The sequence below is a fragment of the Danio rerio genome, chromosome 21, assembly GCF_049306965.1.
Source record: "Danio rerio strain Tuebingen ecotype United States chromosome 21, GRCz12tu, whole genome shotgun sequence".
NCBI classification, from domain to species: domain Eukaryota; kingdom Metazoa; phylum Chordata; class Actinopteri; order Cypriniformes; family Danionidae; genus Danio; species Danio rerio.
Genome location: NC_133196.1, coordinates 48,632,536 through 48,655,666, shown reverse-complemented (window position 1 = coordinate 48,655,666; position 23,131 = coordinate 48,632,536). Strand labels below are relative to the sequence as shown.

At 39.9% G+C, this 23,131-nt stretch overlaps 1 protein-coding gene across 4 annotated transcripts in view; it reads right to left on the bottom strand.

Annotated features, from left to right (window-relative positions):
* gabra3 (gamma-aminobutyric acid type A receptor subunit alpha3) overlaps positions 1-23,131 on the bottom strand; it is a 315,734-nt gene that overhangs the window by 72,087 nt on the left and 220,516 nt on the right. For all 4 annotated transcript variants that reach the window (XM_073935538.1, XM_073935539.1, XM_073935540.1 and 1 more), the window contains exon 6: positions 1,907-1,989. In XM_073935538.1, the coding sequence (XP_073791639.1) occupies positions 1,907-1,989 (83 nt within the window). The remainder of the gene's footprint in view (positions 1-1,906; positions 1,990-23,131) is intronic.

Below are 23,131 nucleotides of genomic sequence, written 5' to 3'. Positions count from 1 at the left end.
ACAAACCTGTTTGTCTGTTTATTTGTTTGTTCGTTTGGGGACTGATGGCTCCATGCATGTATAAAAAAAGAAGGTGCATTTTGTTGGTCTGCCTTTGGGGTTTAATGCTGTCTTAGATTGATGTTGTTTGTGGTGAGGAGCAGGCACAGATGGGTAATGAGCAGCCGGCGTGACATTATGTACCGTTCAGAGTTGTGAATTGGTTTCTCTGAGCCGTGGCCACAAGATAAGCTTCTATCTCATTGTCTGAGACATCTTTAAGACTAAACAGGAGTCTGTCTGCGGACACAGGTAACGCACAGGCTAATGCACTTCAGTTCCGCCCGGTTAAAGTCACAATTATTAAAAATTTTTTCAAACATTTCCCAAATGATGTTTAGCAGGAATTTCCTTGAATATTTGTTCTTCTGGAGAAAGTCTTATTGGTTTTATTTCGGCAAGAAAAAAAGCAGTTTTTAATTGTTTTAAACCCATTTAAGGTCAATATTATTCGCTCCCTTAAGCAATATTTGTTTTGGATTGTCTACAGAAGAAACAACTGTTATACAACGACTTAATCAAAACATCTGGGATTAAGGGAGCTTTCACACTAGCACTTTTGGCCTGCACCCGGGTTTGTTTGACGTCAGAGTACTGTACGTTTAGCTAGTGTGAACGTGTCTTCTGAACTTGGTTGCGCATCAGTTCTCTTGCTGTCGTTTACTTGTAAATTTTGCCTTTCATTTTTGTTTTACCTGCTTTTTAGAGACCAGACGTATGAAGCAAGCCACTGGACAAACTGGTAACAGCGGAAAAGCCGTCCACACGGAGCACTCAGATAGTAGCATGAAAAGAAACAAAAGCCGTCAGCAGCATCATACCGCCCCGTATCGTTCACATTAAAGACGAAATGCAGTCATTAGTACCTCTAGCTACCTAATTCGCGCTCTCCAGAAATACGTAATGCATACGGATTTACTTTTCAACATGTGCATAATCTACAATGGAAACACATTTAAAGGGCACCTATGTAGAAAATGAGTGTAGGTATAGTGTGTCCACAGTCATATTGGGTTCATAGTAACGCAATGAGTCTCCTTTTTTAATTTCCCGATATTAAAATAGAATCCAAATCCCTCTTATTTTGAGCCCACTGCAACGTAGGAATGTGGTTTCCCCACCCACCGAATTGATTGACAGCCGTGTATTAACATGTCTCTATTGTAATGCGTATAATCATATCAACAAGACAGGACGAGTGCAAAACAACTGGGATTAAGGGAGCTTTCACACAAGCACTTTTGGTTTATTTGACGTCAGAGTACGGCACGTTTAGCTAGTGTGAACGTGTCTTCTGAACTGGGGTGCGCACTCGTGAACCATAGCCGAGTCTGCCTGAAGAAGGTGGTCTGGGGTATGGTTCGTGTAAACTCTGGTCCTGTTCACAATAACGGAAGTGAACTGTCAACTGTACAACAAACTATTGTGTGTACCACACACTGTACCTTGGTGACAAGCAGAACTAAGGCAGGGCAATCACAGTGATAATGTCTGCTTTTCTCCTCCAAAAACAGCTTCTGTGACACATGTTTTACATAGAGGATGCGCTTCCAGCTGCAACCCAGATCTGGGAAACACCCATACACACTCATTCACACACACCACAGTCAGTTTAGTCCATCAAATCCCCTATAGCGCATGTGTTTGGACTGTGGGGGAAATCGGAGCCCCCGGAGGAAACCCTCGCCAATATGGTGAGAACATGCAAACTCCATACAGAAATGCCAACTGATCCAGCCTAGACTCGAACCAGCATCCTTCTTGCTATGAGAGCCAAGTGCTAACCAGTGAGCCACCCAAATATGTTATCATAATTATAAAATACTGCAGCAGTTGCTCGTGGGTGATCTAGAAAGATCTGACTTACAGCTCCCGAACTTCAGCGGGCAGGCGTGGGCGTCCATGGGAAAATCCTCCAGATGCATTGGACACTCAGCATGGATGGTTAATCTGTATAGAGAAGAACAGACATGCAGAGGTTTCAAAACAGTGTTTGCAAGCTATCTTTGGGTTCAAAATGTGCTGTATTTCAGAGTGAAACTAGATGTAGACAATGTACTAGAGTGAATGTATTGATCAGATCAAATATGCTGTATTTCAGAGTAAAACAAGATGTAGACAATGTACTAGAGTGAATGTATTGATTAGATCTAGAACATCCAAACTAACAAAGAACAAATATAAGATATACGCCTATAGTTGGGTTTAAAATGTGCTGTATTTCAGAGTGAAACTAGATATTCAGCTGCAGAACTAATGTAAATGTATCATGATATCAGTCATATGCTGAATATTAAATGTCCTCGTAGGGTTGGCATCATCTCTTCATAAGTCTTATTCAATATGCATGTGTGCAATGGGTTTTAAGGTTGTAGAGAAAGTGTCTGAGAGTTCACGAATTGTCTTGTCGGTGTCATATACTGAACATGTCAGCGCTACACGAGCTATATCTTGAGCACAGGTCGGCCGAGGAGTGACTGCACCATATGTTTGAGATCTGGACACAAGGTTAGGGCTCACGCTGGCAGTATTCACAGCAGAAGTCCAAATCGAGAAGGTGACAGCATTTGATGACTTTCAATTCATTTTATTAATTAATTTTTCTTCGGCTTAGTCCCTTATTTATCAGGGGTTGCAACGGCGGAATGAACCGCCAACTATTCCAGCATATGTTTTACACAGCGAACGCTCTTCCAGCTGCAACCCAGTACTGGGAAACACCCATACACACTCACATTCATATGATACAATCAATTAGTTTTGTTTTTTCAAATTTGGGTTTTTTAATGTGCCGTTCTGGGGGGCACGGTGGCTCAGTGGTTACTTCACAGCAATTTGCTGGTTCAAGTCCCGGCTGGACCAGTTGGTGTTCTTTGGGGAGTTTGCATGTTCTCCTCGTGTTGCTGTGGGTTTCCTCCGGGTGCTCCGGTTTCACCCACAGTCCAAACACATGCACTATAGGGGAATTGATTAACTAAATTGTCCGTAGTGTATGAGTGTGTGTGTGTGTGATTGCAAGAGTGTATGGGTGTTTTCCATCACTGGAAGGACGTCTGTTGTGTAAAACATATGCTAGAGTAGCTTCCTTGAAACAAGCAAAATAATCCGTCAACAAGGTAATCAATATAGCAGTTTTTGCAGTGCAAATAAAGCTCCTATTTATTAACAAGTATTCATATGAAATAAATATACTAATAGTGCACTTGAATAAACTTTTTGTAAGGGGAGGCAAACGATGTTGACAGCACAGTAAACATCTACAGTATTAATAACTCATTAGTTCGCTAGTAGAGGCTTCAACATCTAAAATGTGTGTCAGATAGGAGAGGCACACAATGAGCTGGCCCAGATGATGCCTGCTGAAGAGGAAAATCTCTGAAACGCACAGCAAGTTATTGCACTTTAATGAACGATTATCAATATTTGATATCTTCATTTTTACCCCGGACTAACATGAGAAGACAAATTGTTCTCAGGGAGACCAGACGCATGTATTGGGAAAGTAAACAACACTGATTAGATTTCATGTTGATTTCTAAAAAGACGATTAGCAACGATAAAGGATGGCTGAACCGGACGCTAGTTTATCGCTTTCATTTAATTCACTGAGGAATGTTGGGTAATAATTCACCGCGTCTTAAGATGGAAGACAGGACAGAGCAATCGAACAGAGCATGAGTGTTAATTACTGAGATAAATGAAGAAGGGATACCCGGCTTGAAGAAGAGATTATTTAACTTCACTGAGGTTTTTGAGACGGAGACGAGTGTTCTTGTGAACAACATACTGTGTTTGTGTTTGTTTGTCTTGTATTGCCTACATTGTGGTTACAAACTGTGCCGGCAAGTATAGCAATACCAGTATATTTTTACTTTGTGTGGGCTTTTTTTGTTGGTGTGTGTGTGTATGTGTACTTTATTTCCCTTATTTTGTGGTTCCCAAATGTCCCCACAAGTATAGCAATACCAGTACAACATACAGTGTGTGTTTGTGTGTGTCTTTGTGTATACCATGCATTCCCTTGTATTGTGGTTACCAAATGTTCTCACAAGTATAGCAATACCAGTACATTTTGACTGTGCAAACATTTTTTGGTGTGTGTGTGTGTGTGTGTGTGTGTGTGTGTGTGTGTGTGTGTGTGTGTTTGTACCTTTTATTTCTTATATTGTGGTAACAGAATGTCCCCAAAAGTATAGCAATACCAGTATATTTAGACTTTGTAAGGAAAGTTTTTTTTAGGTGTGTGTGTGTGTGTACATTGGATTCCTTATATTGTGGTTACCAATTGTCCCCACAAGTATAGTAATATCAGGGGTAGCAGTACCCCTTAAGGCCATATATTAAGTGTTTTTACATTGTAAAAACAATATGCCCATGGAGAGTCTTCGTAAACCACAAATTCCAACATATGTGTGTGTGTGTTTGTACCTTTAATTTCTTACATTGTGGTAACCGAATGTCCTCACAAGTATAGCAATGGCAGCACATTTAGACTTTGTGTGGACAGTATTTTATGTGTGTACATTGAATTTCTTATATTGTGGTTACCAAATGTCCCAAGTATAGCAATACCAGTATATTGTGTGTGTGTGTGTGTGTGTGTGTGTGTGTGTGTGTGTGTGTGTGTGTGTGGTTTGTGTGGTTCAGACATAGATTTGTGTAATGACATGGGGAGGATCTAGGTATAACAACACTGGGGTGGTTTACGAGGACAAGTCTTGTGTCCTTGCAATTCAAAATAAAAAAAAGAAAAGAAAACAGTTAAAAGAAAAAAAAAACAATGGCATATTTTAAAATTTAAGTTTTGTCAAGTTACCTGTGAGTGTTTAGGGGTGGGGGTGGGGGTGGGGGGATTAAGGTCATATAATAAGTGATTTTACATTACAAAATACATTTTGCCTATGGAGAGTCCCTGTAAACCAGCAATACCATCATGTGTGTGTATTTTTACCTTTTTTTCTTACATTGTAGTAACAATGTCCCCACAAGTATAGCAATACTAGTACATTTAGACTTTGTGTGGACAGTTGTGTGTGTCTGTGTGTGTGTACATTGAATTCCTTATATTGTGGTTACCAAATGTGCCCACAAGTATAGCAATACCAGTATAGTGTGTGTGTGTGTGTGTGTGTGTGTGTGTGTGTATGTGTGTGTGTGTGTGTGCAGTTCATGTGGTTCAACTATATATTTCTATAATGACATGGGGATGATCTAGGTATTACAACACTGGGGTGGTTACGAGGACATATATTGTGTCCTTGTAATTCAAAATAATAAAAGAAAACAACTTAAAAGAATAACAATGGCGTACTTTGATATTTAAGTTTTGTAAAGTGACCTGTAAGTGTTGGGTTTAGGGCTAGGGGTGGGTTAAGGCCATATAATAAGTGTTTTTACATTATAAAAACAATATGGCCATGGAGAGTCCCCGTAAACCAGTAATACCATCATGTGTGTGAGTGTGTGTTTGTACCTTTTATTTCTTACATTGTGGTAACCGAATGTCCTCACAAGTATAGCAATGCCAGTACATTTAGACTTTGTGCGGACAGTATTTTATGTGTGTACATTGAATTCCTTATATTGTGGTTACCAAATGTCCCACAAGTATAGCACTACCAGTATATCGTGTGCATGTGTGCAGTTTGTGTGGTTCAGACATAGATTTGAATAATGACATGGGGATGATCTAGGTATTACAACACTGGGGTGGTTTACGAGGACAAGTCTTGTGTCCTTGTAATTCAAAATAAATAAATAACAATTTTAAAAATGTCCATTAATATCTATGTTTTGCAGGTAGGGGTGGGTTAAGGCCATATAATAAGTGTTTTACATTATGAAACACATTATGGCTGTGGAGAGTCCCGTAAACCACCAATACCAACATGTGTGTGAGCGCTGCATTGAATTAGCTGAGTCACAAGCTGACAGCCAGTGTGGCGTTGTGGGTAAATTGACCTATAAATAGATCCTTGCAGCTTTTAATTAGTGCGTATCAGGGCCTGATGCATCGAGGTGAATCAAAGTCATTGCTCAGACAGTTTAATGGCTGCAAGGTGCTTCTTGTTCACGTCTGCGGGGAACCACAGGTGCTCCTGTAATTCATCCTGTTCTTCTGTCCGCAGATTGATGCAGCACCGCCTGAATCCGCTCAGATCCTCCTTGACTCTCTCTGCAAGGCCATGGCTGTGAAACCGGAGGCAGCATTTGTGTCCAGACGATCTACAGCTCTCAGAAGGATGTGACATTTTTTTTCCAGAAGAGGACAGCGGGGAGAGCGTGTGTCTGTGCATTTCTGAACGCAGTCTACTGTGGACGAGTGTGTGACGACTTTAAAGGTCACTACATTAGAAGTGTCGAAAGATTTAAATGTGTTTTAAATGTGCAAGGGAAATGTACAACTTAGGGCGCTTTCAAACACCCGGCAAAATGTGACAAGTGTTTCTTTTTTTTTTTTGCTATTTTTTAATTTTAGCATCCTGCACTGTTTATTTAAATAGAAAATTGCACACATTTGGGCTCTGGAAATGATGATAGTTCTTTCACATTATTAGCGCATTGCTATTTTGAGCCACTGACAAACTGAAACCCAGACAAAAGTGCAGTATTTGCATTTATTTATTATTTATTTATTTATTTATTTATTTATTTATTTATTTATTTATTTATTTATTTATTTATTTATTTATTTATTTATTGTTGTTTAAATTATTATTAATAATGTTATTATTATTATTATTATTATTATTATTATTACTATAATAATAATAATAATAATAATAATAATAATAATAATAATAATAATAATAATTATTATTATTATTAATATAACTATTACTATTATTATTATTATTATTATTATTATTATTATTGTCATTGTTATTATTATTATTGTTATTATTATTATTATTATTGTAATTATTACTTTTGCTATTATTATTATTATAATTATTATTATAATTATTATTATTATTATTATCATTATTATTATTGTTATTACTATTTATTATTATTATTATTGCTGTTGTTGTTGTTGTTGCTATTGTTATCATTATTATTATTATTATTATTATTATTATTATTATTTTATCGAAGGCAACTAAGAAATAAGGAAATAAGATTTAATAATTTTTGTTTAGCAGTATCAAGCTTCTATAGTTGGATGAACAGTGCACATACACTCTGCTTATTACATATACAGGGAAGCACAGCAGCACACACATGGCAATTATTAAAAATGAAATAGTCATTATGCATACAAGTATTACCTGGGGTGCTGCTAAGGGTGGGGTTGGAGGTAGGTTAGGGCGATTCTAAGGGCTCACGCACTATTGGATCCCCCAGAGATACAATCAAAGGGGCAAATACAGTTTTTTACTAAACAGTGCCAGAATCATCGGGTGGCTTATTGTTACGGCTTATGTTTTTCACTCTACACACTTTTAGGACCCCCAGGGAAACTATTCATTCACTCATTTTCCTTTGGGCTTAGTCTCTTTATTGATTAAATAATTAATTATCAATCCGCCACAGCGAAATGAACCGCCAACTTATACAGCATATGTTTTATGCAGCGGATGCCCTTCCAGTTGCAACCTAGCACTGAGAAACACCCATACACTCTCACATTCACACACACACACACACACTAAGGCCAATTTAGCCTATTTACTTCACCCAAATAAATTCAATTTTGCTCAGTTGGCGTTTCTGTGTGGAGTTTGCATGTTCTCCCTGCATTCGCGTGGGTTTCAAACACATGCGGTACAGGTGAATAGGGTAGGCTAAATTGTCCGTAGTGTATGAGTGTGTGCGAATGTGTGTGTGGATGTTTCCCAGAGATGGGTTGCGGCTGGAAGGGCATCCGCCGTGTAAAAGCGCGCTGGATAAGTTGGCGGTTCATTCCACTGTGGCGACCCCGGATTACCAAAGGAACTAAACCGACAAGACCATGAATGAATGAAATTCATTTTCCCGGAGGAAACCCATGCCAACACAGGAAGAACATGCAAACTCCACACAGAAATGCCAACTGACCCAGCCAAGGCTCGAACCAGCGACCTTCTTGCTGTAAGGCGATCCTGCTAGCCACTGAGCCGTCTTGTCGCCCCCAAAGATACTAATACTTACTAAATAATGAAGTGAGAAAGATTTTGATTTCATAATGACATTAAAGAGGACGAGCCTCGGCTCAGTTGGCGTTTCTGTGTGGAGTTTACATGTTCTCCGTGCATTCGCATTGGTTTCCTCCGGGTGCTCCGGTTGCCCCCACAGTCCAAAGACATGCGGTATACAGGTGGATTGGGTAGGTTAAATTGTCCGTAGTGTATGAGTGTGTGTGTGTGTGTGTGGATGTTTCCCAGAGATGGGTTGTGGCTAGAAGGGCATCCGCTGCGTAAAAACTTGCTGGATAAGTTGGCGATTCATTCCGCTGTGGCAACCCCGAGTTAACAACGGGATGAATTCACATATAATGCATGTATTAGTATCTGTTGGCAGACCATAATCTCAGTGTAGTATTACGATTAATGACAAAATTAATGTTTAGGACTGTAAATTGAACCAAATAACCCACCTTAAACCTTTTCTTTTTGATGGAAATACTAGCGGCCTAAGACTTTCACACAGTACTATATTTATAGCAGCTGAATGTTCTCAGTTCAGCTAGGTTAACTGACCATTATGCAGTATTATGATCCCGGCTTAAATGTCTATAAGCCCAGGGTAGAGATCTCCGAAAGCCAATGGCTGCCTTGGGAGCAGGTAAAGTGCTGAGGAGCACTGGGTCAATGTGTTATTGAGGAGACGAGAGGCACAGAAGTTGAGCTCTGGAGGAAAAAAGCCCAGCGGGATGCGAGGATCCCAGAGGAGCATAACATTCACTGACCGTGAAACTGACAAATGTCCAGTAAAGCAGCCGCAGCCGCGTACATGCGCACTGACAGGCCAGCTGAGCTACGTGAGCATAGGCACACATGTGCACACTGATTTACAGCCCAAACACTGGCGCTCTGTCGTCAACACTAGAGCAGTGAGATATGCAGCGAAAACACAAGCAAACATTAAGCGGCATATTTCCATGATCTAAATGCATCACAGCACAGACGAGCTCAGGGGAATGATTGAACACACTTTTATTATATTTATAATGGAGAAAAAAAAGCAGTCAATGGTTCAAAACTGTTGTCTTAATAGGTTATGGGTGTGTTTTGTGCAATAAACCGATTAGAGTCCATCTCCAGTCCACTTTAATTTTTAATTCATTAATTTTCTTGTCGGCTTAGTCCCTTTATTAATCCGGGGTCGCCACAGCGGAATGAACCGCCAACTTATCCAGCAAGTATTTTTTTTTACGCAGCGGATGCCTTCCAGCCACAACCCATCTCTGGGAAACATCCACACACACTCATTGACACACACACTCGAACCAGCGACCTACTTTACTACCTATTGCGCCACTGCTTCGCCCTTATAAGTGAATTGGGTAAGCTAAATTGTCCACAGTGTGTGTGTGGGTGTGTGAATTCCAGAGTGTATGGGTGTTTCTCAGAACTGGATGGTGGCTGGAAGGGCATCCACTCCATATAACTTATGCTAAAATAGTTGGCGGTTCATTACGCTGTGGTTACCCTTAAAATAGAGACTAAGCCGAAGGAAAATGAATGAATGAATTTTGCAAATAGGGGATTGGAAGGTTATTTTTAATGCACTCTGTCATTCTCCTCCTCAGTAGAGGATGTTACTAAGACCAGAAGTAAAGCAAAACACACACACACACATCAGGATTGAGTTGTGTGGTGTTTTAAAGGCGCAGTGCAGCTGATCTGGTCAAGGTGAGTGCTCTCTCAAGCCTGTGAAGAACGAGGAAGAGCATCCAACACAGTACTAGTGAGTGTTGTACCTAATAAAGTGGCCAGTGAGTATATATATATATATATATATATATATATATATATATATATATATATATATATATATATATATATATATATATATATATATATATATATATATATATTTAAAGAGATGTTATACACTTTCAAAAATATAAGTAAATTAGCAGTTTCCTGTATTTTAGTAACTCTATATATATATATATATATATATATATATATATATATATATATATATATATATATATATATATATATATATATATTCATATATATATATATATATATATATATATATATATATATATAGTTATTATTATTATTTTTTTTTGGAACCGGTATGCACCAGACCAAATCCGCATATGAATGTCGGTGCCTTATTCCGGTGCCACTGGTACTGCATCAAAAACGTAAAGCAGGTCGCACACCAGAAGCGCCGCTCGGCGACACCCAGCGCCATATGGATATGCATCTTGAATTCGTAAGTCAGCGGTTGCCTGTGGTGCCCAGCCACGACTCATGACTGTTCATATTTCTTTCGCGCAAACAAATGATGAGAAGAAACATACTAATGCAAGTCAAATAAATAAAATATGAGCTGATGTTTACTTTTAAACTTATTATAAATATTTATATTGTTTAATTATAATGATTAATATATATATATATATATATATATATATATATATATATATATATATATATATATATATATATATATATATATATATATATATATATATATATATATATATATATACACACACACAATTTGTTAATATTTTATATATATAAAACTGTTTTAAAAGTATCGATTTAGCACAGGTATCGAAAACAAAACAAACAATACCCAACCCTATACATCGTACATCTTTTCCCAACTTCTGATGTCTGATATTTTAAAGACATGGCAGGGGACAATGTAATTTAATGCAGTGCTTCTTGTCCAGTCTGAGACCCACTTTATATCGTATATCTGTCAGACAATGGAGATCACTGATTTTTAACGAAATCAGACCTTAAGTGTGGCAATTCTATAATGGAAAGACAGTTCACTGGAAGAGCTGAGGCTGGCTGGCTGCAATTAAAAGTACATCTGTATAAACCCCATTGAATTAACTTATTAGTTTTCACTAATTTAAGTAGATTGAAAATAAAACATTTGGTAACACTTTATTCTGATGGTCCATTTGAGTATTAGTCTGCTTAATATCTGTTGATACTGCTGCTAAACAGACGTTTAACTTACTATAAGAAACTTTGCAAGTACATGTCAACTTAGGGTGCTTTCACATCTGTAGTTCGCTTCATTTGGTCCAGGTGAAGCGCAATAAATGATATATTGTTGGATCTTCTGCCGTCTTTGGGTCGTTTTTACACCACACTGCTGGCTTTGGTCCGAACCAGTTGAAAGGAACCAAAATGCAGTCATCTGACAAAATTCACATCTCTCATTGGCCAGATGTTGTTGAACATATTTCCTAAATATCAGAATTCATGTGCGGGAAAATGCCAGTGAACTCCCGCAGGTAAACAAAACCTTTTACTCTGGAGGGGCGACTGCGCTGGCTGATTGCATCCCTGCTTTAGACAAACTAAACATTACGAAAATGAAGCGCGGCTGGAAAACAGTGTTTAATGCATCGCTCGTCACTTCAGGAGGAGACGTGAATTAATTTAGCTAAACTGCGACATGCTCATCTCGCGGAAATATTACCAACGATCCATCAGGTAATGTTAAAGTTTAATGTTGGTAAATCGCTGTCAACAAATATTTTTCCTCCATATCCCATAATGCACAGCGCATCGGTCTACGGCAGCTGAATTAGTCCAAAAGGCGCAGTACTTTTTGCGGTTGGACCTGTTTTAGTACGGATCATATTCTCACCACAAACGAACTGCTCCAGGGTTTGTTCGAAAGCGTACCGAGACCACCTCTTCAAAAAAAGTCTCAGTACGCTTATTTGGTCAGCTTTTGGTGCGCACTCGAGTACGATTGCTGCATTCTCACCTGCCCAAACGAACCTTACCAAAAGGGGAAACGAACTCTAGTGCGATTCAATCGAACTAAATAAGGCAGGTGTGAAAGCACCCTAACAATAACCCTAAACCCAACCTAACAGTCTACTTATAGTAGGATAATACCAACCCGGGCTCATTGTGGAAACGTAGCCCCGCGGACGTTTCTGTGGACCGCGATTTACGTCCCGGGAGGTACGTATTCGATCGGTTTTTGTTTTCGCGGATCCGCGAGAGGCCGCTGTGCGAGCTTTTTCGCGTCTCGGGCGCCTCTCGGGGGCGCATGGCGTTCACGCCCGCGCCGTTCTCGCACGAAAAGCCGCCGGATCGGCCGACTCAGCCGCCCTCTTCTTCCTCCTCCTCCTTCCTTAAACCCGAGCGACGGTTCGCAAAAGCCGTCCAGAAAAAAAAACAAAAAACAAAAGCCCTCGTCTTCGATTTCCACCGCGTTTTCGGATCCCGCCGTGACCCACGTAAATCGCGGTCTCCAGAAACGTCCGCGGGGCTACGTTTGCAGAATGAGCTTGGGTTGGATAATTAGTTGGCATGTAGATGCAATGTAAGTTCATTCAACAAATGGACCATCAAATAAAGGGTGACCAAACAATTAAGTTGTCCCACCCAGAAACTTAAGAACTGTGCTGTTTCAGCTCATTTAAAACAAATAGCTTAAACGAGCAGCGTATCATCCAGCAACGTCGATCTTTCCTTTACAGAAATTCCCCATTAGGTTTCCTCCAGTGTGAGCCGAAATGGAGGCATTCTCTCTCATTGAAAGAGATGATCTAAAAACCTGCTTATTCTCTGGTGCTGCTTGAGTTCATGACGAATGAGCAGACAGAACGGTTTTACATTTGCAAGATCCATCATATCTGAAATCCACCAACGTAATGTATGGTTTGGCGCAGTGAGCTGTACGGAGACAGATGAAAAATACGGAGAAAGACAGAAGCAGAGAGAGAAGCTGATGGTGATATTTGAGCGAGTCTCCCGCAGGACGCAGCAGACCATGAGCTCTGACAGATCTGCACACTCACGCCAACAGTCTTTCTCTTCCTAAAACTTTTCTCTTTTCCTCAAAAACACCCTTTAACTATTTATTAAGATGAAGACGACAGCTCGGAGATACTGCGCTTATATAACAGTGGTGCTGCTGCTCTGGAAATGAACTTGCGTTTTGCACGTAGACGGTGTTTGTTGTGGTTTTTGTTTTTCCAGCGTTAATAAATAAATGTTCATGAGGATCTGGAAATCCTCCCTAAACCATCAAACTAATATGAGCCCAGAGATATGAACGCTCTCTGTTGACAGATCCACATACACTACGACCGAGGCTGCATGGTGGCGCAGTGGGTTCGCCTCACATCAAGAAGGTTGCTGGTTCGAGCCTTGGCTGAGACAGTTGGCGTTTCTGTGTGGAGTTTGCATGTTCTCCCTGTGTTCGTGTGGGTTTCCTCCAGCAGGTTTCCCCCACAAGTCCAAACACATGTAGTACAGGTGAACTGGGTAGGCTATATGTGTGTGAATGAAAGTGTATGAGTGTTCCAGGTCAAGGGTTGCAGCTGGAAGGGCATCCGCTGCATAAAACATATGCTTGATAAGTTGGCGGTTCATTCCACTGTGGTGACCCCAGATGAATAAAGGGACTAAGCCGAAAAGAAAATGAATGAATGAATAATTATTACTAAATCTACCTGTGTTCCACCTCCAGAGCACCAGAAATTCACAGTACACCTCATTTAAGCTCAGAGAAAATTAAAGACGCTAAGAAAGTGGGACCAAATAATAATAATAATAATAATAATAATAATAATAATAATAATAATAATAATAATAATAACAATAATAACCATAATAACAATAATAATAATAATAATAATAATAATAATAATAATAACAATAACAACAACAACAATAATAATAACAACAATAATAACAATAATAACAATAATAATAATATAATAATAATAATAATAATAATAATAATAATTATTATTATTATTATTATGATAATAATAATAATAATAATAATAATAATAATAATAACAATAACAATAATAATAATAATAATATTATTAATAATAATAAAACATAATTCCCAGTAGTAATGTGTATCTGTTGTGTTGGCTCATGCAGATATCACAGGCAGTTTAGAAATGAAATATCGGGGGAATGGAGCTAAAGCGTGAGACATAAACACTGAAAAATAAACGAAGAAGAAAGAAAGCATCCAGATTTAGCTTCAGGGCTTTAAGGCTATGAGCTCTTTTGCTGAGTGTCATGACTCACGTTTCATGGGACACGTTCCCATTCAAGAGAAACTACACACACACACACACACACACACACACACACACACACACACAAACACAAACACAAACACACACACACACACACACACACACACACACACACACACACACACACACACACACACACGTTTAATGCATCAGAGAAATGCTATGCAAAGTAAATCTTATTATGCATTAGCTGACAAATAATGCATTGTGGTGTAACCGTTTCGAGGTCATAATAACACAGTGTTGTGAAGGAAGCATGCACATATATTTTATTAATTCATAATCTGACCCTTATATCATAGTGTTGTGTGAAAGATTGCTTGAGTGTGCTGCTGTTTGTGTTTCCCAAACAATAATGCAATTTCTCAAAAATCCTTGCTTCACGTTTCTTCATGTTAAACAAGAGTATTGTTAATATCTTTATGAGTAGGTGAAATAATAATAGCTTTACCCAGGCACGGAATGGCTAATAGGGAGAATTCCCGGTGGGCCGGTCTGTTTTTTGGCCATGAGGGTCAGTGTCCCTAGCTGCTTGCACTCTCAGCAGTCGCACTTTTTTCATTTATTTATTAATTTGACCATATCTTCACTCTTTTTATTCATTATTTTGCAGCAGCTCCGCTCTTTTTATTTATTTTCTCGCAGCCCCGTGAGCAAAATGCAGCCTGCAGGGTAATGATGATGTAACTATTACTCGACTCCAAACAGCGGCACCTTAATGAATATGAGAATTCGAATAATTAATATTAATGAATATTACACCTAGGCGAAGCAGTGGCGCAGTAGGAAGTGCTGTCGCCTCACAGCAAGAAGGATGCTGGGTCGCTGGTTTGAACCTCGGCTCAGTTGGAGTTTCTGTGTGGAGTTTGCATGTTCTCCCTGTGTTTGCGTGGGTTTCCCCCAGGTGCTCCGGTTTCCCCCACAGTCCAAAGACATGCGGTACAGGTGAATTGGGTAGGCTAAATTGTCCGTAGTATATGAGTGTGTGGATGTTTCCTATAAGTTCGATAAGTTAGCGGTTCATTCCGCTGTGGCGACCCCGGATTAATAAAGGGACCAAGCCGATTAATACACCTGCTCAATAAAACTCAGATGATTCACTACATTAATAAATCTGACATAACTTGAACAGAAATCTAAAAAAGGGAGAAGAAGATTAAGCCATCATTGCATTACAACATCGGCGACCCGAGTTTGAACCTCACCTGAGTAAATTATTATTATTATTTTTCATTTTTCAGTGTTATATAATACTGTTTGGGTAACTTATATAGGTGTACATATTTTATTCGTTTTATTTTTTGTGTGACTACAAAAAGGGCATCCGCTGCGTAAAACACATCCTGGATAAGTTGGCGGTTCATTCCGCAGTGGCGGCCCTTAACTAATAAAGGAACTTAGCCGAAAAGAAAATGAATGAATGAATGAATGAATGAATGAATGAATAAATGAATGAATGAATGAATGAATAAATGAATGAATGAATGAATGAATGAATGAATGAATGAATGAATGAATGAATGAATGAATAAATGAATGAATGATTGACCACGTCTGAGGTGTTTGTAATGCAGATTGTAAGGAGGTGGGATTGTAAACTTGACATTATTCTCTCTTCTTGTTGCCATTATCATTCTCACACTATTGTTTTCTTGTTTCTGAAAGTCTTGATAACACCATCGTTGACTTATTTTCTTTAATTATTTCAGTAAATAGGATACTGTGAATAGTGAATGTACTTTTCAATTCACTGCGCTCTTAGTTTATCCAACTATGATGACGTCTGCTGCTAAGAACCCCAAAAGGCTTCATTGGGGGGAGGGGTTAAAGTGTAGAATTGGGGTTGGCCCTGTATCTCCTTTTGTACTCCCTATAGGCATTCATTATGAACTGTGCATCTCATAGAAAGAGCATCAGCCATGACCTCTGGGAGATTTACAGCGCTGATGAGAAGAGAAAAGTGTTCTTGACGTGTGACAAATCTACCTTCCGGACAGCGCAGAGGCGTCCGTTACACTTCTCATCATATTCCCGGACGTGGAAGTTGATCAATGAAGGTTTACAGAAGCCGAGACAAGATTCCCGACTGCTGTACTTAATGATGACAGTTTCTGGATCCACGGCTTTCATGTTTCAGTCAGAGAAGAGTAGAGGGGGACGGACAAAAGCCAAACGGAGTGCAAAGATCATTAAACTTGCCAGACGGAGAGGAGGCAAGCGGAGATATGAAGACGAGGCCTAAACAAAATTTTGGGGGGGGTTGCTAAACAAATCATCAACCTAGGCTCATTCTGAAAATGTACCATTATAAACATTTCTAGAGAGTGCCAAACATGTCCCACAGGAAATTTTTTTGCAGTTTTTGTTTTTCCGAATCCTTTTGTATGTGTCATCAGATAGGGAAAGCCCCGCCCACTATTGAACATCTCTCTATCATTAGCATAAACAGCCCTGAGTGAGAAGCAGTCGTCTGCCTTTAGATGTTTGAATCTGCCACTATGCTGACACACAGGCATTTTAGCCCCGCCCTCTTTTAAAAAGAGCACATGTAACAGAGGCCAGCTAGTGTGTGCTGTTCAGGTAAACCTCACTCCTGTGACAGGCGCTACAGGCCATGGTCTTTAGCCTCCTTGTTAAAGCAACCGACTCCCATGCTGAAGGTCACCGGTTCGATACCAGCTCTGAGCAGGTTGGGTGGTGTAGAACCGGTGGGGTTACATTGGTGTCGTGACCCGGATGGGAGTAAGGTTTAGGGGGCTGAATGTAGGTTTAGGGGGCTGAATGAGCAGGTAAACCTCACTCCTCTGACCTCTAAAGATGGTCTAGCGACAGACACTAGAGGCCATGGTCTTTAGCCTCCTTGTTAGAGCAACCAACTTCCATGCGGAATATTGCCGGTTCGATACCAGCTCAGAGCGGGTTGGGTGGTGTAGAACCGGTGGGGTTACATTGGTGTCGTGACCCGGATGGGAGTAAGGTTTAGGGGGCTGAATGTAGGTTTAGGGGGCTGAATGAGCAGGTAAACCTCACTCCTCTGACCTCTTAAGATGGTCTAGCGACAGACACTAGAGGCCATGGTCTTTAGCCTCCTTGTTAGAGCAACCGACTCCCATGCGAAAGGTCGCCGGTTCGATACCAGCTCAGAGCAGGTTGGGTGGCGTAGAACCAGTGGGGTTACAATGGTGTCATGACCCGGATGGGAGTGAGGTTTAGGGGGCTGAATGAGCAGGTAAACCTCACTCCTCTGACCTCTAAAGGTGCTCTAGCGACAGACACTAGAGGCCATGGTCTTTAGCCTCCTTGTTAGAGCAACCGACTCCCATGCGGAAGGTCGCCGGTTCGATACCAGCTCCGAGCGGGTTGGGTGGTGTAGAACCGGTGGGGTTACATTGGTGTCGTGACCCGGATGGGAGTAAGGTTTAGGGGGCTGAATGAGCAGGTAAATCTCACTCCTCTGACCTCTAAAGATGGTCTAGCGACAGACACTAGAGGCCATGGTCTTTAGCCTCCTTGTTAGAGCAACCAACTTCCATGCGGAAGGTTGCCGGTTCGATACCAGCTCAGAGCGGGTTGGGTGGCGTAGAACCAGTGGGGTTGCAATGGTGTCATGACCCGGATGGGAGTAAGGTTTAGGGGGCTGAATGAGCAGGTAAATCTCACTCCTCTGACCTCTTAAGATGGTCTAGCGACAGACACTAGAGGCCATGGTCTTTAGCCTCCTTGTTAGAGCAACCAACTTCCATGCGGAAGGTTGCCGGTTCGATACCAGCTCAGAGCGGGTTGGGTGGCGTAGAACCAGTGGGGTTGCAATGGTGTCATGACCCGGATGGGAGTGAGGTTTAGGGGGCTGAATGAGCAGGTAAACCTCACTCCTCTGACCTCTAAAGATGCTCTTGCGACAGACACTAGAGGCCATGGTCTTTAGCCTCCTTGTTAAAGCAACCAACTCCCATGCGGAAGGTCGCCGGTTCGATACCAGCTCTGAGCAGGTTGGGTGGTGTAGAACCGGTGGGGTTACACACAATCTCATTTAAATTTAAAGCGACATTCACCAAAACGACACAATTCCTACTCTACTAAAATAGTCAGCTTCAGAGACTTACAATACATTATTTGTGAGCTATTTTGAGCTAAAACTTACACATACACACCTCGGAGACTTATTTTACATCTTATTTTAGGGGGCAGAATAGGTCCCTTTCAACTAATGTGATTTAAACAATGGATCTCCAACAGGGTTTGGGAAAACACGTCCCTACATACAGGTAGTTTATTTCCCAGATGTTGCATCATAGTTGAGTAGTCCAGCCGTGAGTTATGCAATTGTTTGTGAAGTGCACCTCGGGTCAGGTTTGACAGGCTGCTTTCAGAACAGATGGACAAAGAAGGGGAAACACCCATCCTGTGGATCCTCCAAACAAACAGAAATGAAACGGCAAACAAATCCAGCTGTGTGTTGAGTGCAGGGCGATGAGCTGACAGATGACACCCAACGTCAGAAAATGAAAACAGGCTTTCAGTAGATCTCATCATGCTCTCACGGCTGAATGTGAACACTGCCCTGACAAGCGTTATTTCCGGCCTGTCTGTCTTTGGTGTCCTGATTATTCACTGTCTGACTTTGTCTCCACACCTCAACAGGTAGAACTTGTAGCGGAGACCAGTGGTAATTTCGTTAACAAATATATTTCATCATAATATAAAATGACAAAGGTTTCCCAGAGATGGGTTGCAGCTGGAAGGCATCCGCTTTGTAAAAACGTGCTGTATAAGTTGGCGGTTCATTCCACTGTGGAGACCCCGGATTAATAAAGGGACTAAGCCGAATATAAAATGAAGGAATGAATAAAATGACAAAAACGTCAGGTGGCGCAGTGGGTAGCGCTGTAGCCTTACAGCAAGAAGGTCACTGGTTCGAGCCTCAGCTGGGTCAGTTGGCATTTCAGTGTGGAGTTTGGATGTTCTCCCCATGTTCGCGTGAGTTTTCTCCGGGTGCCCCTGTTTCCCTCACAAGTCCAAAATCATGGGCTATAAGTAAATTCATTCATTTGTTTTCTTTTCAGCTTAGTCCCTTTAATCAGGGTTTTCCCCCAGAGGAATGAACCAACAACTTATCCAGCATATGTTTTAAACACTGCAAATATAGGTGAATTGGGTAAGCTAAAACTGTCCGTAGTGTACGTGTGTGAATGAGAGTGTATGGGTGTTTCCTAGCGATGGGTTGCAGCTTGAAGGGTATCCACTGTGTAAAGCATATGCAGGATGAGTTGGTGGTTCATTCTGCTGTGGCGACCCCTGATTATTAAAGGGACTAAGCCGAAAAAGAAAATGAATGAAAAATTATGAAAAACATATACATTTTTGTCAACGAATAAAGACAAAATTTAAAATATTTATGAAAGGACAAATTGTTACAGTCAGCATGAAATAAAAATAAAATATATTTTTCGTCATACTATTCGTCAACGACTTTTTTTTAATGAGAAAAACTGACAAAAATGTACTGAAATTCTTGTCCACAAATAAAGAAAAACCTAAAATGCTGTTTTAACAACAATTTGTTAAAGTTCGCATGAAAACAAAAATTTCTATTTTGTCAACAAATAATTTTCGTCAAATTATTCGTCAACAACTTTTTTTTAATGAAAAAAATTTACTTAAATTCTCGTTTTGTTAAAAATTTAAAGGATCATTTTCGTCATATTATTCGTCAACAACTTTAAGTGACAAAAACAATGAAAAAAATATACTGACGGTTTCATCAATGAATAAAGACAGAATTAAACTGTTTATGAAGGACAATTTTCTTTCAGCATGAAAGTCAGCATGAAATCAAAAATGTAAATTTAATTTGTCAACGAATTTTTTAAAATGACAAAAACTATGACAAAATGTGCTGACTCTTTTAAGCAACGAATAAAGACACAATTAACATATTTATGAAAGAACAATTTGTTGAAGTCAGCTTAAAATCAAAAATTCTAATTATTCGTCAACAACTTTTTTACGCAAGTTCGCGTGAAATCTAAAGATAAAAAAAACTGTCTACAAATAATGTTCGGCGTATAAGAGAAACAATTTGTTAAAGTTAATAAAAATATATACATTTCGTAGACAAATAGTTTTCGCATTTTAATTGTCAACGACTTTTTTTAAATTACAAAAACTATGACAAAATATACATTTTAATCAATGAATAAATACAACATTTAAATGTTTATAAAGGGAAATTGTGTTTAAGTCAGCATGAAATCAAAAATTTAAATAATAATTTTCATCATATTGCTCAAAGACTTTTTTAGCGCAAGTTTGCTTGAAATGTTAAGTAAAAATTTTGTTGACAAATTTATATTTATATAATAAAAAACATATCTAGTCAAATATTATGTGCTGTCGTCATGGCAAAGACAAAAAAAATCAGTTATTAGAAATTAAATATTAAAAATATTATGTTTACAAATGTGTTGCAAAACTTTACTGTATATTTGTAAATATTTTGGTTGTGTATTTTATATGTGTTTTATTTATGTATATACATTATTTATACAAAGCGAGTACACACACACACACACACACACACACACACACACACACACACACACACACACACACACACACACACACACACACACACACACACACACACACACACACTATGTAAATTGTAAATACAAACTTATTTTTGCATATGATGAATCCCAATTAATCATTTGACAGCCCTACAAAACACTAAGCCTGCTAATACTAAATGTAATTGTGGGAACACACTGCAGTCTGCAGACCTGACCGCCACAGTTACACGATGTCACATTAGAGCCAAAGTGGCTGTTAAGAAGCTGACATCTGGGTGCTACATTATGCTAATCAGGAGTTTAGCTTGGATTTGATGTTGACAACCATTAAATACACGCTCCTCCTCAAACCCTGTGCCATTTCAAAGTGCTTTCGCATGGAATGACAAGGATGCGGTCATTACATAAACACACGCAAACCGTAAGTGTCACTAAACCCGATTTCGAGCACTTTAGCCCCTATGACTTCTCCCCCCGAAAAATAGCGATTATCTGTCAGCGGTGTTAAAAATCTGTGATGCTTGACTGTTTGCTCAAACTCTGAGGCTCTGTTTACACCTGCGATTACAGTATTTTTGACAAGCTTTGTGCAGTACTGAAGCCATAGCTGCGTGCCAAATGGCACACTATGCACTCATGCACTATGTACTTATGCACTTACACACTCAACAGGGTAGTATATGTATGTAGTGGCGTCCCAAATGGAGCACTAATGTTTTTTCACTAAGCGGAAATTCAAACCGTTTCCCTGATGACGTTTGACGGTTGCCAAGTGAAATAAACGACCGAATGATCAAATAATACCTGTCGTGAGTATAACCGCATTCACCATCGGGAGGCGCTATAATCACTCTTGTAGGAGAATTTTGCTTTCACCATCCAAAATAAATAAAGTTATCCAACATGTGCGCCTGATAGCTCCGCCCCTTCCGCTACGTGAGCAAACCTGCGGTCGTTGAGTGCGTGAAGTGTCCATCATTACACACTTCATGTTAGCGGCTGAATGAGTGCATCATCCGGGTAATAAAAGTGCACTTATTATTTTTACAGTTTTCAGTGTGAACACACTACTTACACTATTTATACTACAAAATAGTGTAGAATAGTGCATAAATATGCAATTTGGGACGCAACTCATGCTTTCCAAAACTGTTGACGTAATCAGCAAAATGATTAATGAGATCAAATTTGTCAAGCGGTGAACCGATAATACTGCGCATGCGTGATTCAGTGAACCAAACACAAATAATACAGCCTGCTGTGACTGAATTAAACTTGATCTTCCACAGCACGGGTAAACCGAGGGCTTAAATGGGAGGATTTTGAGAAAAACGTAAGGGACCAATAGTGACGCTTTGGGCCAGATGACAAAAAAAGAGCTTTGAGACAATAATATCATTTCAGACTCAAACCTTTATAGTCAGCCTCCTTCAGCGTCACAAGAATTACAATTCAAAACACAAATTAAAGTAAACGATATGTAAAAGTATTTCAATTTGAGGGAAAGAGCAGCGCACACACTCCTTTCTCCCTCTCCTCACACACGCAGACTGAAAGCTGATCTATACTTCTGCATCAAGCGCACGTGTATGCTACGACCGCAGCCCTATGTCGCTGACGTGCACCTCTCAAAAAAATGTAATTACACGTCGCAACGACGTGTAGTGCAAGCTCTGTGATTGGTCGGCTTGGTAGCACTGACGAGTCTGGGCGGGACAGAGAGCCGGGTGAGCGCCGCAAGCAAGATGGAGCGATTGTTTACAAGTGTGGAGTCCCGTGAAGGAGCTCCGAATGGAAAGTTTTGTTTTGTGTTTACCTCATGGTTAAAGTTGTTGCACGTCCGCCGGTTCCTGCCTCAAAATGAGCGAGTTTGAGCCACTTGTACATCCCGGAAGTGTTTAGGAAAGCTAAACAGCAGCGAAGAAACTCGACACAGAGGAGCATTAACACCTCACTGCCCACTAGCGTTTCGGAAGTGTTAATGCAGACCAACAGAGACAGAGCGCAGAAGTATAAATGCACAGCTACATGGGTTACGCCGGTCACTTGACACAGAAGTATATACCAGGCATAACTGGGGTGCTGCTTTTAAAGGGCAACACACATGCATAATGTGATGCATACACATAGTAGTGGACGTTACATGTTGTTTTAGGTAGCTGTGTTATAAATGAAATGTGTTTTCTCAGAATGTTGTGCTGATCTGAGTGAGTTTTGGAGATGAGTTGAGCTGTTTGAGTCTAATAGACATCTCTACTCGATAAAAGACAGTTTCAGGAGTTTAAAAGCATCTCTTTATTTCCCT